Here is a 15,895-nt window from a genome sequence, read left to right on the forward strand (position 1 = left end):
GTCTGGATGTCTCACCGTCTTCTGAGGCTGCGTCACTACAGTCTTTGCTCCCAAGTCAAACATTTGAAATGTTACATCAGGCCGCCTGGCTGCCAACTCAAAATTGGTTTCCAGAAACCTCTTTTTAAGAGCTTCCTATGTTAATGTTTAAGCCAAAGAATTAGTTCAAAGTTCTGCTGATTAAGACTTCTCATCCTGGCCATATCACTCCAGTGCTGACTTCACTACACTGCTTCCTGTTAGGCCTCTCAGGTGGTCAGAACAAAGGGCCTCCCTGCCTCCCTCTGGGGATCAGGTCAGCAAAGTGTGCAGAATACTTGAAATCTTATCCTAATATCCTATTTTTTTTTTAATACTTCCTAAGTTGTTTGATCTAAATATTCTTCTCGCATGCTTTTTTTGTGGTTGTCTCTTTGGCATGTACTTAGTAACCCTGCTTTTGAAAAGTGCCGAACAATAAATGTTTTACTGACTTTATGATATCTTGAAACACAACACAGTTGACAGTGGGGCTGATTTGGGGATTTGAGGGCAATATTGGACACTATAATAAAATCAATGAGTGCACTTTTGAGTTATAAATTAAACAAAAAAAAGGGGACATGAATTACTTTGTTTTGCAGTAGGCAACCACACACATGATTCCAACGACTAGGAGTGCAATGCAGATTCCTGTTATTGTTAAAATACGTTTCTGATACAGCTCCTCAGCTTCTGAAAAAGAGGACAGTCCACTCTTAAAACTTGGTCTACAACACACACAGACACACACAAACACATACATGAAGACCATTCAACCATAAACTCAAACAATAAGAAAGGCCTCTGGAGGAGGTTATTACATTTACAGAAACCAACACTTAAAATGCACCATTGTATTAGAGGTTTGCTGCTGTTGATGTGATTGAAATCTAAACCTTCGATCTGAGACACAGCTCAATTGGCCAAACATGGAAATTATGACTGTCTGTGGTTACTTAGGCTTGTTCTTTACTTCTAAATGTGGCCGGTCTGACCAAAGCATTTGCATGAGTGCTTAAAGTGGTACTCCAGTGATTTAGTACTGCATTTCCGTAGAGTTGGGAGACTTATGAGAGGCAGTTTTTAAAAAGAATGGTCAAGATCGAAGCAGCAGACGCTGAGAAAGCCTGACTTTTAGCCCCTAGTTTGGGTTGAGCTCCAAAAACTTTGGATCCTACGCTTCTCACAGTGCATCTGAACTCTTGACAGTCTCTTGACATCCAAATTATTTCTGCAGACTTGACATTCCTTACATTTCTTGGAAAACATCGTATGACTGTTTTCAAAATCAGTGGAGTGTCCCTTTAAAATAATGATCAGATAACGAGTTCTGTTCACATGCTCTGACTGAGAGCCCAACCAATACATTGCCCAGTTTAAGTTTATTGTAAAACTGAAATAGTTTATTACAGGCACACTGGTGTCAGTGTATAGGTCAGCCAATAAGTAACAAGATATGTTAGGTAATATATTGGTCAAAGTTCTTTCAAAAAGATTTGGGGCAATCTTTTATAAAAAATGTAGGTCTTTAGGTTAAAAAAGGATTATCATCAGATACACTGACATCAGATATTTTTAACACTTAACTGGCCTCATGAATCCTGTATGGACAGGGCTCTAGTCAGGAATCGGAGAGAAATGGCTTTAACATGCAATACACCAAATCCAGCTCTCTGCCATGCTGCCTGCATTGTCCTAAAAGCCTTGAAACTCATCTCTTCAGGGATTGTGCCCTAGTCAAAGAAGTTCTCATATTTGACAATGAAAGTGGTGGGTTCTCTTAGGGGAACAACCCTGAGTTAACTTAAGTGGGTGACCTTATTTAGAGAGAACATACAGTAGATATGCCTGCTTGGAAAACATGGTCTCTCCTTTCAAAACAGTTAAACATTTTGATCTCATCTAGGTGAGCTCATGTCCACCGGCCTGTTTCACGTCACTTCTTTTTTTCTAAAATTGTCCTCCATGATTCAGTAGTTTGCAGTTATCAACATAAAACTGATAAGTGCAAACTATTCATTTTAGATTCCATCCTTCTTTATTTTCCCTGGGCATTTCAGAAGTCCTGTTTTCCAACTGTAACTTAGCAGGATAAAACAACAGTGTTTTTTATGCTGAGACAAACACTATGCATAACAAAGCGCATTTGTGTATTGCACACCAAATGGTATTTTTGGAATGAAGCATCCACAAGAATTTCACTTAAAAAACACAGTCTACCTAAAAAGATCTAAGGGTTTTTATGGAGGAACAAATCCTACAGTGACTGCATCATGTAGGCCAGTTCTTATGGTGAAGCACTACATCCTTCCATATTAGAAGAGGCAGAAACTACAGAGCTGCTATATAAGGAAGAACAGACACGAGGAACAGCTGGAAATGCACAGTACATCTAGTGGAGGTGGAAACAGGAAGGCAGATGGCAGGAGATGGATGGAGGAGGACAGTGAGGCTGCTCTATTGTTTCATGCTGCTGGACAGTGGATGCAACAGAAAAATGCAGGGAGGGAGAGCTGAAGGGATGTGAACATACAGCACTAGGAATGTACAGCCTCAGTTAATATATTGATCCTATATATATACATATATATACATATACATATATATACACATACATACATATATATGGATATATATATATATTCCTTCATCAACAGAGAACTAGCATTAGTGGAGGCTTTTCAGCTTACAGTCTTACATCTGCAAACTAGGAGGAAGGAACAATCCATACCCATAAATTCAATCCCAAGATGTTCTGTCAGTGCAGAAAGGTGACAAAAGAAAAAAGAACATTGGATTTTATAGATGTGGTAGTATTTGTATTTCTTACATATGTTGTATGTAAATTTTTCTCAATGGATGTTGAGCAACACACTACCAAATGTTAATATTCACAAATGTATAAACTGTCAATATACAATAAATCTAAACACTGTAGACCTTCTACACACACTGAGCACTTAAATAAGAACACCATACTAAAACTGGGTAGTTCCTGTCTTTCCTACCTTTCTCTGAGCCTCTGCTCCATGTTGAAATAATTCATCACATCATTCAAGCTGCCAATCTCCTGTTCTACCACACCCAAAAGATGTTCTACTGGATTCAGGTCTGGAGACTGGAGGTCTCTGAAGTTCACTGAACTCACTGTCATGTTCATGAAACCAGTTTGAGACGACTTAAAAGATTAGAAGATGGTAAACTGTGGCCATGAAGGGATGAACATGGTCAGCAACCATACTCAGACAGACTGTGACATTCAGACCATGACTGATTGGTACTAAGGACCAAAGTGAGCCAAGAAAACATTCCCCAGACCATCACACCACCACCACCAGCCTGGGCAGGTTGGGTCCATTTATTAATTTTCTTGAAGCCAAACTCTGACCCTAACATCTGCAGCTTCAGCAGAAATCCAGATTCAACAGACCAGGCTACATTTTTCCAGTCTTCATCTGTCCAGTTTTGGTCAGATCTCTGTTCCTGGCTGACTGGTGTAGTCCATTCACATGGATGTTGTTCATTCTGAGATGCTTTTCTGCTCATCACAGTTGTACAGGGTGGTTATCTGAGTTAACGTAGCCTTTCTGTCAGCTCCGACCAGTCTGACCATTCTCCTATGATCTCTCTCATCAACAAGGTTTTTCTGTCCTCAGATCTGCTGAGCTGGATGCTTTTTGTTTTTGGCTCCATTCTGAGTTAATCAGCAGGTTCAGAAACACTCAGACCAGCTCGTCTGGCACCAACAATCAGGCCACAGTCAAAGTCAATGAGATCACATTTTTCCCTCAGTTTGATGTTTGATGTGAACATTAACTGAAGCTCCTGACCTGTTTTGATTGGCTGATTGGATAATTGCATGAACATGCTTGTGTACAGGTGTTCTAAATAAAGTGCTCAGTGGGTGTACATAAACTTGTATAAACATTAGTTATCTGAAACCTATCCTAAAGGTACAGGAAACAAAACCAAAAAATCTCCAGAGCTTATTCTGACTTTTCTCAATCTCGCAACCATAAACTGTAAGTTTTAACCACCATATATTGAATATAAACAAGCCAATGAAAGACAAACAGGCTCTGTGTCACAATCTATTTGCAATAACACTGCCAGACAAGACTGTTGCGACTGGGCCAATCTGCAAAACCTTCTTTTCCCCTCCAAAACCCTTTTATCATCTACTGCCAACTTTTTAGAAATTCATGCCTTCTCTGAACTAGGATGTTAACTTCACGTCCATGACAGAGGGCATAGTGCAGTCTGCTGCACGAAAGTCAGACATGCTCCACAGCCATCCACCACACTGACCCCCACACGCTGACCTTCATCAGCTTTGAGGCAAAGACAGAAATTAATTTAACAATGCTAACAAGCTGTTCAGCATCACTTTACAATTTGTATTTAGGGTACAACTACCCAAAGCTACTGATGTAACTGTAAAACATACACAACTCTGTGTCTAAGCTGTCAATAACAGATCCACTGCTGTGATTCCATTTTTATATTTGGAAAAAAAACTCACTTATTGCCATGCTTGCCAAAAAGGCCCAAAACAGAACCCCACTTCCTGCTTCCTGTTGGAAGTGATCAGACACTTATATAAAACAATAACAGTAACAACTTACTTACAAATTCCCAATTCTGAGTTTCCTGTACCTTTAAAATACTGATGACTGTATGGATTCCTGTTTGAGTTTTAACAAATTGTGTACTGTAATGAAATACCTCAAATGAACTGAATTGAATATCATACATTTTGTATCCAGTTTCAAAGCACTTCTACTGCAGTGATGTGGCTCGATGCATGCACTTACATCAGTGTGCTTGCATTTCTAGACTGCCATGCCAGAGAGTCAGCGGACAGTCATTAGTGGGGCAGGGGACACACTCAAAGCCAACACTAAATCACGCATGCTGTGATGATCATGCACCATTCCCAACACATACTTAGGCCTTACTATTTTCAGCTTAACAATAAAAAAATTGTGAAAATTTATTTTGTATTTATTTCTATTGTTTAATAATAAAAGATTTATGGTTAAAAAAAAAGCTGTCAATTAAATCTAGTCACACTGGGCATCTAGAAAGCGAGGGACACTGTAACACTCCTTCCCCTGCTGCTCCGATCTCGATCACACTCATTTGTTTTTCACAGTCAGCGTCGTCTTGCTTTTGCTAAACAATGGATCAGGACTGTGATGTTTTATTGCTGTAAAAGCTTTTAAAATAAAGTAGATGGTAGATGGTTGACACGAGAGACTGTTGTTCACTTCCCATCAACTGCTAACAATGAGTGTTGGTTTCCATTAACAATGAACTTTAACAAATTTGTTTTTTAAACCCAAACCATGATCACCAAGTCGTTTTGGTGCCTTAGCATAATCATTAATGATAACAACTGTAGTTTGTAACGGCGACAACAGAAGCACAACATCAGAAAATACCTGTGCCAAATGGGTTGTTGGAAAGGCAATAGCAAACAACTAGTTTTGTCATCTATTTTGGAGGATTTGTTGCCTAAATGGTACAAAATAGAAAAAAAGAGATGTGGCACTTCTAAAGGGAAATGTTTGGCTTGAGAAAGCATGCTCAGACACAGGAGAAGGTTGGATCAGACACATATCCAACCTCCAGGTACTCGCCTGATCGGTACCTGGCATTCATAAGAGCTCAGTGTCATCAGAATCTGTACTTCGAGTTCATCTCTGTTAAACAAGCAACTGAGATCTCACAAAAAAGGCAAATGTGTTCAGGGTTTCAATGACTTAATAGTGATTATTAGTGTCCAGGTTGGACACTACCCAATCAACAGGGGCCACCAGAAGCAAGCCCATTGGGACTACCTTATGTGGTTGGACTGTCAGATCATCTGACCAGAGTCCTCAAGTCATAAGGACCCAGCACTGATCACCTTATGATCTCTGCTGGTACACCCCAAAGACAGGACCCTGTAGGGATCACTACACTTGTGAAGCATCACAGACCCCGGACGGGACACTGACCGAACACCAGAGACCGACAGCATCAGCTGTCCCTGAACACAAGATCAAAACCGCTCTCAGATTTCAGTAGGAAGAGGTCAGAAGTCAACAACAATGAGTCAGTGAACAACTCAACGAGGCCATTCACATCCAGACATCCACATCACTTCACAGCCACATGATGATCAGCAAGTGAGGTCCCATGCCCAGCTGCAGTAGTCAAGGAGGGAGAGGACGCACCTGGACCAGGACCATCAAGGCCACTTCCCTAGATTCTTCTGATGTTGTACATAAGGTAATATACAGGAGAGGACTGCTGCTGCTGTGTTTGCAGAGAAGGACAGTTCTTGTTCCAGTTTCACATCCAGGTTTACTCACTGTCTGTGGAGTTGGAACCAACACATTACTGTCAGTGCTGGTGGACAGTCTTGGTGCATGCATGCTTTCCCCTGAAGTAATGCAAGCTCTTTTTTGTCCTGAGGTCCCAAGTAAGCCACAGGAATGGAATCCAAATGGGAAGAGCTGGATCTTGTTTCTGGCCAGCGCTGGTTTCTCTCCAGGCAAGAAATCAGTTGGCTGAACTGAGTCAGTTCCTGATGGTCATGAGCCTGAGCTGGTTGGTGAACATGGGGCTGCCCCATAACATGGTGCTAACCATTCAGATTGCACATGATAAATCCATTATTTTCACTTTTACAACAAAGTGGTTGGGTTTCCCAGGAGTGGAGCTGGATCCACTGAACTGCAGTGCTTTCTTGCCTATTTCTGCTGTAAAGAGGCCTGTTACATTCAACTCAAGATGAAGATACCGGTAATCATAACTGTGTTTCAGTGAAGTTCAGTGAGCCCATTGTTCTACACCCAATCCCTGCTCAGGCTCTCACTTCCACAGGTAGGTCTCAGATGTTGGCTAGGAGCCTCTAACCCGAGGCCTGTGAGTTTGACGGTCATAGAAATGGATGGGGCATGACAGCGTCCACCCTCTGCAGCTTCACATATGCTTGCATTGCACTTTCAGGATTTAGAAGGGAATGGTCTTGAAAAGATGACCCTGGTCCTCAACAATGAGAATGGCCAACCACAACTGCTACAGCCTCCCCTTACGCACTTATAATGCACTTAAATATTTATACGTACAGTCATGTCATCATTGTGACATGGGATATAAAGCATATATGTGCAAAACGATATGAGAAAGAGACCACTCAAGTGCATAATACCTAATAAAGTGAAGCTAGATACCATCAAAAAAATACTACAAGTTAAAAGCAATTTTCTGGTTCACAACATGACAAATTTTTGAGAAGCTCTCCAGAAGAGCCAATCTGATCAGTCATTGTCAGTTGTAAAGATGCCAACCTGTGGCACATAAAGGAAAGACAAGGAATGGGAGGGTGAAAGCGGCAGAGGCTTTGATCTGCAGATGTAGATGTGCCAGTGTCTGTCAAAGAGTCTCAGTGAAAATAATTGCCGCCGGAATTTTAACACTTGTGCCAAATTTTTCATTCTTTTTCATAGTGTGTGTGTGTGTGTGTGTGTGTGTGTGTGTGTGTGTGTGTTTGATGCTTTATATTTACAGTAATACTTGTACTGCCTGTTCTCTCTGTTGTCTGACTTTCATACAGACAGGTTAGAACAAATTTAGCTAAACCTGTGCTTTCAGCTCTCAGATTCCTGATCGGTTAACTCTATCACTATCTGCTATCTGGGAAATAATTCAACTGTGTGTGTGTGTGTGTGTGTGTGTGTGTGTGCGCACGCGTGTGTGTGTGTGCGTGTCTGAAAAAAACATCTGAAAAAAATTGGCATGTCTACACCTGCAGCTCTGCACTGCTGCTTCTGCTGGGATTCAATATCTGGAACTGCAAATCCAGAACTGCAGGTCTGGAGCAACTAGCACTGCAGCTCTACAGGTGGACAATATTGGCCTCATTTCAAGTCCTTTGTATATACAGTTGGATCAATGCTTGTTAAACCTCACTTTCCTGTCTGCTGATGGGAACACATTCGTCCTACTGACAACTGGTTTGATTGTGCTCTAATAGAAACAGAGAGAAATCCGGTCTTTTGTGTGGCATGATGAGCTGTGTCTATGCAGGTCTGTTGTTTGAAACCTAACAGAGGGCGTGTCAGGCATTAAATCATTTTACTTTGATTGTTTGAACTGTGGTGTAGATGGGCAGGTACATGTAAAAGGCTATATTTAAGCAAACTGTAAAAATTTGAACACTGACAATTTTGCAAATCTTCCAGTTTGAAAATGTAAACGTGTAAACTTTAGTTTTTTTTTGGTCATTTGAAATGGACATGAAATTTCTATAACTAGTGCAGTACCACATGCAGCTTCAACATTCACAACTAAAAACAAATAAAAAAAACCCCAGAGAAACAAACTTTAACATGCAAAAAGTTTGGGGCTGCATGGATCACAGATCTGAAGAGAAACATAATGAAACAGGTACACAGCACAAGAACTGTTAATTGAGCATGCACAAATCCAACAGACTGAAGAGTAAATAGACATACTGTAAAAGCTGGCCATTACATAGTTTTGGCAGCGATCACCAGTAAATTCATTTGGACACCTGAGTAGGAAATAAAAGAAACAGACAAGAAGAGAGAAGGGAGTTAATTTAGACAAGAGCTGCGCAAAACCCACAACAGTCATCACTGGTGTTGGCAGAAAGGGCCAGCTAGACCAATATGTCTAGCTACTGTCTGTGAGGCTGAGCTCGGTTAATCATCTCAGACCGTCACACACAAGTAGACTGAAGTATGGTCTCCAATTTACGGCGATGATATGAGAAACAGTAGGTTTGAGCACTGTCTCAGCAGCAGACTGAAATTTGCATGTATGCACGTGGTCACTCAGGATGAGCCCAGTTTTTTGGCCTTAACATAATCCTACATAAGGGGCGTCATGACCCCACCCAAAAAGCAACATAATAGGCCCAGATGCATGGCAGTCATTCAGCGTTGCAATCAAAACTAACACTGTGGGCTCCCAGTAATCGCTCACTAAACCCTGGTGTCGCGACAGCCCAACCAGTGATCCACTGAGTGTCCAATATGTTAAAACATGTTTTTCTAAAAACTGATTTTAAACTTGAAATATCAAAATCATCGCTGCTTTACCAACCACCCACTGGTCAGTCTCACATTGAAACCACTGGGGGAAGGGGGGCGGGGGTTTGGATGCAGGGAAAACCCACTACCAGAGTGTTCTCCTATATCTTGGTTTCTGACAGGATGGAGGTGAGGCTGAATGGGAAGAGCAGTCGTAGTGTGTCTCCAGGCAAGACACACCACTTCAGCCTGAGATGGAGGCTTCTCACTGCTCTGAACAGCATGGATGGTTGTGTGATGAGATGTGAAGTACATGCAAATTTCAGTGCACTGCTCCACAGAGGAGAGTGTCCTTAAGTTAAATTTAGCGGTTTCATTTCAGGGGCTCTGGAACAATGCCTACCTCATTACCAGTTTTTATCACTGTGCATTAGAGAAACATGGATTTCTCCACCGTTTCTTGGAGAAAACATGAGAGGGGGGTGAAACACCAGCAATGACATGTGGGATTGAATACAGTTGTGTTCACATACGTTTTGGGTCTGAGACTTTCTTAATCACAGCTTGTTCACATCGGTGCCCAGTGAATCCCGCCAAGCACCTGGTTGATGGGTAGAAAGGAAAAGAGATAAACAGCACTGACATGTTACACACAAGACGTGAACACACATGGACAAACACAAAGACAATCCAGTGTACAGTCACAAAACATGACAGGATGCAGGATACAAACAACAATGCTGATACTGGATGATTTGGCAAAACTCCGGCCTCCACACCCTTACTGTACTTTCTACGTTGTTACACAGATTGGACACTGCTTCCTTCACTGAAATTGATGTTGGTTTTGGAGTTAAGTCATACTGGAATCATCCAGTATAATTCCTATTAGGGACATTAGAGACTGTAGGTAGCCACATTTAAATTATCATTTTTATCCAATTGCAGCTCTGCAAAGATCTTTGTTACCTCACAGAATCCAAATCCACATTTGGGTTCAACTAGTCCTGAACAATGTTGGAAACCACTGCCTGACAGTCTTGCAAGATTTCGACAACATGCAGGGTGAGGGTCATGTGACAGACAGACACAAAGTACTACCACTAAAAACTTTTTTATACAAACAAAACAACATGGAGTTAAACACATATCTAACGGTAATCAGCCAACAGAAGGATGCTAACAGATTAGCTCTGTTTACTGGTACAGGTTCTGCAAGACAGAGGTGGATCCTCTTGGGGGAATGAATGAGTCTCTATTTACACAGAAAACAATCTTATGCTGGGAGCGGATGCTTTTGCATCACCCAGAGTTCCTCTCTATGGTTTACTTCCATCTACCGCATTCAGGTAGAGGACATCTGTGGCTGTGTTCAGGTGGCAACGTAGGGCAAACGTGCCTCATGTTTTCACACAATGATACTGTTACTGCTAGGGCTGCACTGCGATACCAAAAGCCAGAATCCAAACCTCACATTTCCAGTAAATGGCTGTTTTCTGAGGGAAGGTCCATCAGAGGAATGGTGTGGTATTCAGAGCACCAGGGCTCCATCCTCTAACCTTTAACTCATCCTGACAGTTGTGAGATTTGAGTTTCAGCTCATTTGCTCATTAAATGCTTCCTGCCAGGGGTCAGGTGACAGCAGCATGTGGCGTGCACTTTGCCAATACATCAGAATTTGCCTGTGGTGTTGTTGAGAGTTCAGATCACCTTCAAAGCGCAAGCCTTAAAAAACAAAGCTCTGACCTTGGCTAAACTAGGAAGTGATTAGTGTCCACTAACAGCACTTCTGTCATTTAGTGCATAAACCCTAAAATGACAGCATTTTCTTTTTTTAATCCAGAGTTGTTTTCCTTTCCCAAAAGAGTGAGAGATGAGGCATTTCAACTTCTCTGCTTATTGTTAACATTCTCTCATCACGTCATTCGCAGTAGTCTTCAGACAGATCTGCATACTTGTGTATTACAGAGGAATCCAAGGGGCTGGCGCACACTTGCATGGTGGCCTTGTGGACTTACCAATGCCCCTTTGTTTTCATCTGCATGACGCTCCTGAGGGTTGTTTGTTTGACTGACTGACTGGATTCAGTCGTACAAACAGATTTGTTTTTCTATGGCAGGTGATTTGAGAGACCTTGTAGTATTCACCACAAATTCAGAGTCTGGTGGCTCTGACTCCTGAATGAGGCCCAGTGATTTGATGAGTGGTGATCAGCACCATGGAGACCCTGGCTTTCATATCACAGGGTTCAGACAGCCAGCTCCAATTGGAAGCTGATTTGAGACTGATAAAATACAGTCTAAGGCTGCCCAAGCAAGTAGTTCCTGGTACTTTACTCAATTATCATTCAGGGTTTCACTTTATATTAGGCTGATCCTCTGTTTCCCTGGTTTAAACAATAAAAACAGTGTGTCTATTAAGTTTCTCAGTCATCCAGGTCATGGTATTTCCAGAAGTTATCAAAAGTCAGCTGGACTTGCTTGGGGTTCTTGAAGACAACTCGTCTCTCATCTGAGAGGCTTTTGGAACATCTTCAAGAACCTCAATATGAGTGTCTGTTCTGAGGAGCGCTACAGCAAGTCCTTTCTGCCTGAGGTCATCAGACTGTACAATACACATGTAGCCTCCAGAACTGTGATCTGAATTTTATTTGAATGTTACTTGAATTTTACTTAGATTCTTAATCTGTCTATTTATAACTGTATTGTGTTGTATGTGTGCTGCTGGGACAAACTAATTTCCCTCTGGGATTAATAAAGTTCATCTTATCTTCTTCTGCATTTATTCCCTTTCCTTAAATTGTTCTTGCACAATAAAGTACTGTTTTTGCTTTTCACCCAAGTTCCGATCTGTTACTCAACATTAACAGGGAATCATTATCATCATCATCACCACAGTACCCACATTAGAACATGTTCAGTCTGATGCAAACGTGAATCAAAGTCAGTGTCCAAACCTACTGCTCATGTCATACCTGCAGAGAAACTTTGTGCTGCCTGGCATGATTTCAAGGGTGAAGCACTCTCCTCCATTAACACAGTAGTTCTTCTGGCTGTCGCTGCAGCGCGTCACATGACTGGAGGTCTTGGCTGTAGTGGTGGTGCTGGTGGCAGCTGCAGAAGACACCCGTAATTAGAGGAGCAAGGAAAAGACACAGGCACACACAGCAGGTCACACTGAGATGTGTAAAGAGAAATCAAATTCTTAGCTAAAAACCATGTTAGCTGAGATTGGAGATAATATCTTATGCTTCAACCCTACTTAAAGGAATAGTATAGTCAAAACAGTAACATAATTTTTGTCATCAGAGTTTGTATGTGAGGCTTTGTGTGGGTTTGTATGCTACAAGGGCACCAACTACAAACTTGTATATACGGACAGGAGACAAATTAAAGCAAAAACCTGAAAAATTAGTGGAACTTGATGACATTGCCCTCATACATAGGGCATGAAGGGTCACAGAACAGTTGGACGAGTATAAAAATGATGTGAATCATATGCTGTGGCCTTCACAGTCCCCAGGTGTCTACCCAGTTCAACACCTGTGGGAGATTTTGGACCAACGTGTTAGACAGTTCTCTCCACCGCCATCATCAAAACACCAAAAGAGGGAATATCTTTTTGAAGAATGGTGCTCATCCCTCCAGTAGAGTCCAGAGACTTGGAGAATCAATGGCAAGATATACTGAAGCGGTTCAGGCAGCACATGGTGGCCCAGTACCTTACTAAGACACTTCATTGGTTTTACCCTGAGGGACCAAATCAGGTCAAATCAGGCCAAGGACCTCTTTGAGTCATAAGCCCTTGAGACTGAGGTAACGGATGAACGCACAAAGGCTGAGGCAATTTTTAATTACCCAACAAACTTGAAACTTCCTGCATAAGAACTGAACTGCACATGCATCATTTAACTAGAGCTGTATAACTCATCTCCTTCTATCTTAGGCCATGAACCCATCATACACCCCTCATAAGTATGTATATGTACATCTCTACTATAGAGGGCACTACACTCTACTGTCTTATCATTGTTTGATGTTTAATTCTAATTTTTAAGGAGGATATTAAATGTAAATGTGACGAAGTCACGACTGAGGCAACCAGGAACACAAGGAAAGAGAGGGCCCAAATGCAAAAACCCCCCAGGACAGGCAGATGAGTAAACTAAAAGTCTTTTAATTAAACCAAAACCACTGGGAGATTCCAGGGCCAGAGAACACAACTGAAACAACTAAAAATCATCAACGAAGGAGAGAAAAAAAGCTGGAAACATAAAAAGAAAAAAAAACTCCAGAAGTCCTTACTTTAAAAGAAAAAGCAACCAAGGTTTGCTTTTTTCCCCCTAAAGCAACCAAGGTTTGCTTTTTTCCCCCTAAGTCCATGAGGGGGAAGATGCAAGGCACAGGTACACAGACTCAGGCACAGACACAGACAAACTGACCAGGACCCAGCGAAACAATGACACTTAAATACACAAGGCAATGGGCAACAGGTGACACCAATTAGGGCGGGGCAGACAATCACAAATTGGTGGGAAACTAGACAAAGACAGGAAGTAGAACAAGATACACAAGGGCTATGACTTCAAAATAAAACAGGAGCTACTAACAAAACTTAAATTAAACAAGAGTCCAAAAAGGCCCAAACGTCCACAAAAGAGTTCCAAACAAAATGGTTCAGAAAGCAGCCCCCTTGGAGGCTGGTCATGACAGTAAATACAAATACAGATTTATAAAAAAAAGTCTGTTTTAACCACTGGGTGAGACACTGGGTACACTCTGGACAGGTCTCCACTCTATTTGACAGACAACCAGAGACAGACAACAATTCACATTCACCGTCACACCTACAGGCAATTTAGAGTCTCCAGTTCACCTAACCTGTCTGTCTCTGGACAGCAGACGACTGATGGATAGACAGTCAGCTCACTGAAACCTGATGTGGATGGTCTGTAAACGATGATCTGATTTGTTTCCTTTACATGTGAAAAACTCTCTAATAAACCATTATCACAGATGAAGAGCAATATTGCGCATATGAGCAACCTGTATCCCTCTTTTCATTCTTCTTTGAAGTAAAAAAAAAAAAAAAAAAAAAGTCAGCCTCCGGGGGTGAATGGGTGCAGTGCCTGCCTGCATGTAGTTCCATTATCTCAGCATTACGCAGCAGTTTTCAGCACTGCAACACACGGCTAACGCAGATTACTATCCCTGGTCAGAGAATGAATGAGATATGAAAAAAGAGATTACACAGTTGAGTAGAGATGCACATCAATGAGACTGCCAGACATATGCAGCACAAAGAAGGCCTGCACTCCATTCATGCCTTTTATTGAACATGAGTCTTTAATGACTGGGTTTCAATTGATAGAGGAACTTCGATGCATAGTGCTCGGTGCAGTGGTGTGTGTGTGTGTGTGTGTGTCAGAGGTGCAGGGTTTCAGCTGAGGGGTTTTCAGTTACCCCACTCGAAGCAGAGCAGCCATTTTCCTCCTCATCATGTCTGATGGAATGCAGGGAGGAATGCAGATTTCCCCCTGCTTAGTTTTTGCTGGTGGGTCAGAAACATTAAGACCAGAGAGCTGTGACACAGTGCTGGAGCTTAGCCAGCCGGCCGCTTCAGTTCTCTGCTGTTCAGGCTCTTTGGGAAGAGCTGGGGTTGTATTTGCAGAGCAATCAGTCCTGCTGCAGTGGATGGTGCTCCTATCAAGTGTTGTCAAGGACGAACCATGATGCACTGCACCAGCAGAAAGAACCCCCCCCCCCACCCCCCACCCCGCATGATTAACTGGAATCACAGCATGGACACAGGTCTGTGAAGGTGAAAAAAGATTTGGGCAAAATAATCTGATATGTGGATCTAATGTGTACACAGTTTGTGAACACTGCAACAAAAGCCAACAAAAATGATTCAGCCAAAAAAATTAAAACATCACTCGTTTACATCTTCTGTAAATCATCTGACTTGGTTGCCAGTTTGGTGTGCTTGGCTGCCAGTTTTACTACAGATCAAAAAAAAAAAAAAAACTTGGAAAAATCTTTGCATATTTTATTTTATTTTTTTATCTATTTATGAGAATGTTCTCTCAGCAACCACAGAGGTAGGAACCCTGCCCCTTGCAGAAACACACATACTGGTCCGTTTCAGCATCTGACACAAGCATGATCGAGCATGTCGGACTCGCAGGATTAAGCAACTGGAGTTTCTGGGTATTACAAAGGTGGAGAACCCCAAATGAATAATCCAGAACACACAACCTTTGTTAGGTGGTCTCTGGTACAAAGCTGTGACAGATGTCACATGACCGTGACAGTGAATCCAAAGTGTTTCACGACAGCATCAGTGCCTTCATTCTCTGACTGACACGGCCTTTTCAGGGCAGAAGCTACAGTGTTTTCTGTCCTGCTCCTTCCATGTAGCCATAAGCTGTGGTTGTTTAATGATAATGTTGATAGTAACGCATCACTTCCTGAACGAGTTATGAAACAACTGCAAGAAAGAAGTACTGAGAAGCAAGGTTACAAACGAAAAGGAGACTTTTGACACGTTTTGTCAACATTTAGTCTTGAAACAAAATTAATGCCATTAAATCGAAAAAACAAAAAGGTGAAAAAGGTCACATAATGAAGATTTATCCCCGTCACAGCTGTGCTGAGGATATACAGAGGACAGACAGAGGACATGCTCAGTTAGCCCAGAGTGGACTCCCAGCAGCTCAGAGCTGTTTGTAAGGTATCTGTCCTCTATGCCAGTAACCCTGCATTAGACAAGTAGAGCACATTGACAGAGAAGAGAAAATAACCAAGGAAAGACTAAATCCTGGGTTA

The 15,895-nt window shown here is 41.9% G+C and overlaps 1 protein-coding gene across 9 annotated transcripts in view; it reads right to left on the bottom strand.

Moving 5' to 3' along the window:
• Positions 1-15,895, bottom strand: part of nrg1 (neuregulin 1) — a 32,601-nt gene that overhangs the window by 9,962 nt on the left and 6,744 nt on the right. For 5 of the 9 annotated variants that reach the window (XM_041059677.1, XM_041059676.1, XM_041059682.1 and 2 more), the window contains 3 exons: positions 12,043-12,181; positions 9,602-9,669; positions 612-714 (listed from right to left, as the gene is read on the bottom strand). In XM_041059677.1, the coding sequence (XP_040915611.1) occupies positions 612-714; positions 9,602-9,669; positions 12,043-12,181 (310 nt within the window). Of the gene's footprint in view, positions 1-611; positions 715-8,528; positions 8,588-9,601; positions 9,670-12,042; positions 12,182-15,895 lie in introns of all 9 variants that reach the window. The other 4 variants (XM_041059680.1, XM_041059684.1, XM_041059679.1 and 1 more) reach the window with 3 other exon arrangements.

Source organism: Toxotes jaculatrix, chromosome 16, assembly GCF_017976425.1.
Source record: "Toxotes jaculatrix isolate fToxJac2 chromosome 16, fToxJac2.pri, whole genome shotgun sequence".
Classification (NCBI taxonomy): Eukaryota; Metazoa; Chordata; class Actinopteri; family Toxotidae; genus Toxotes; species Toxotes jaculatrix.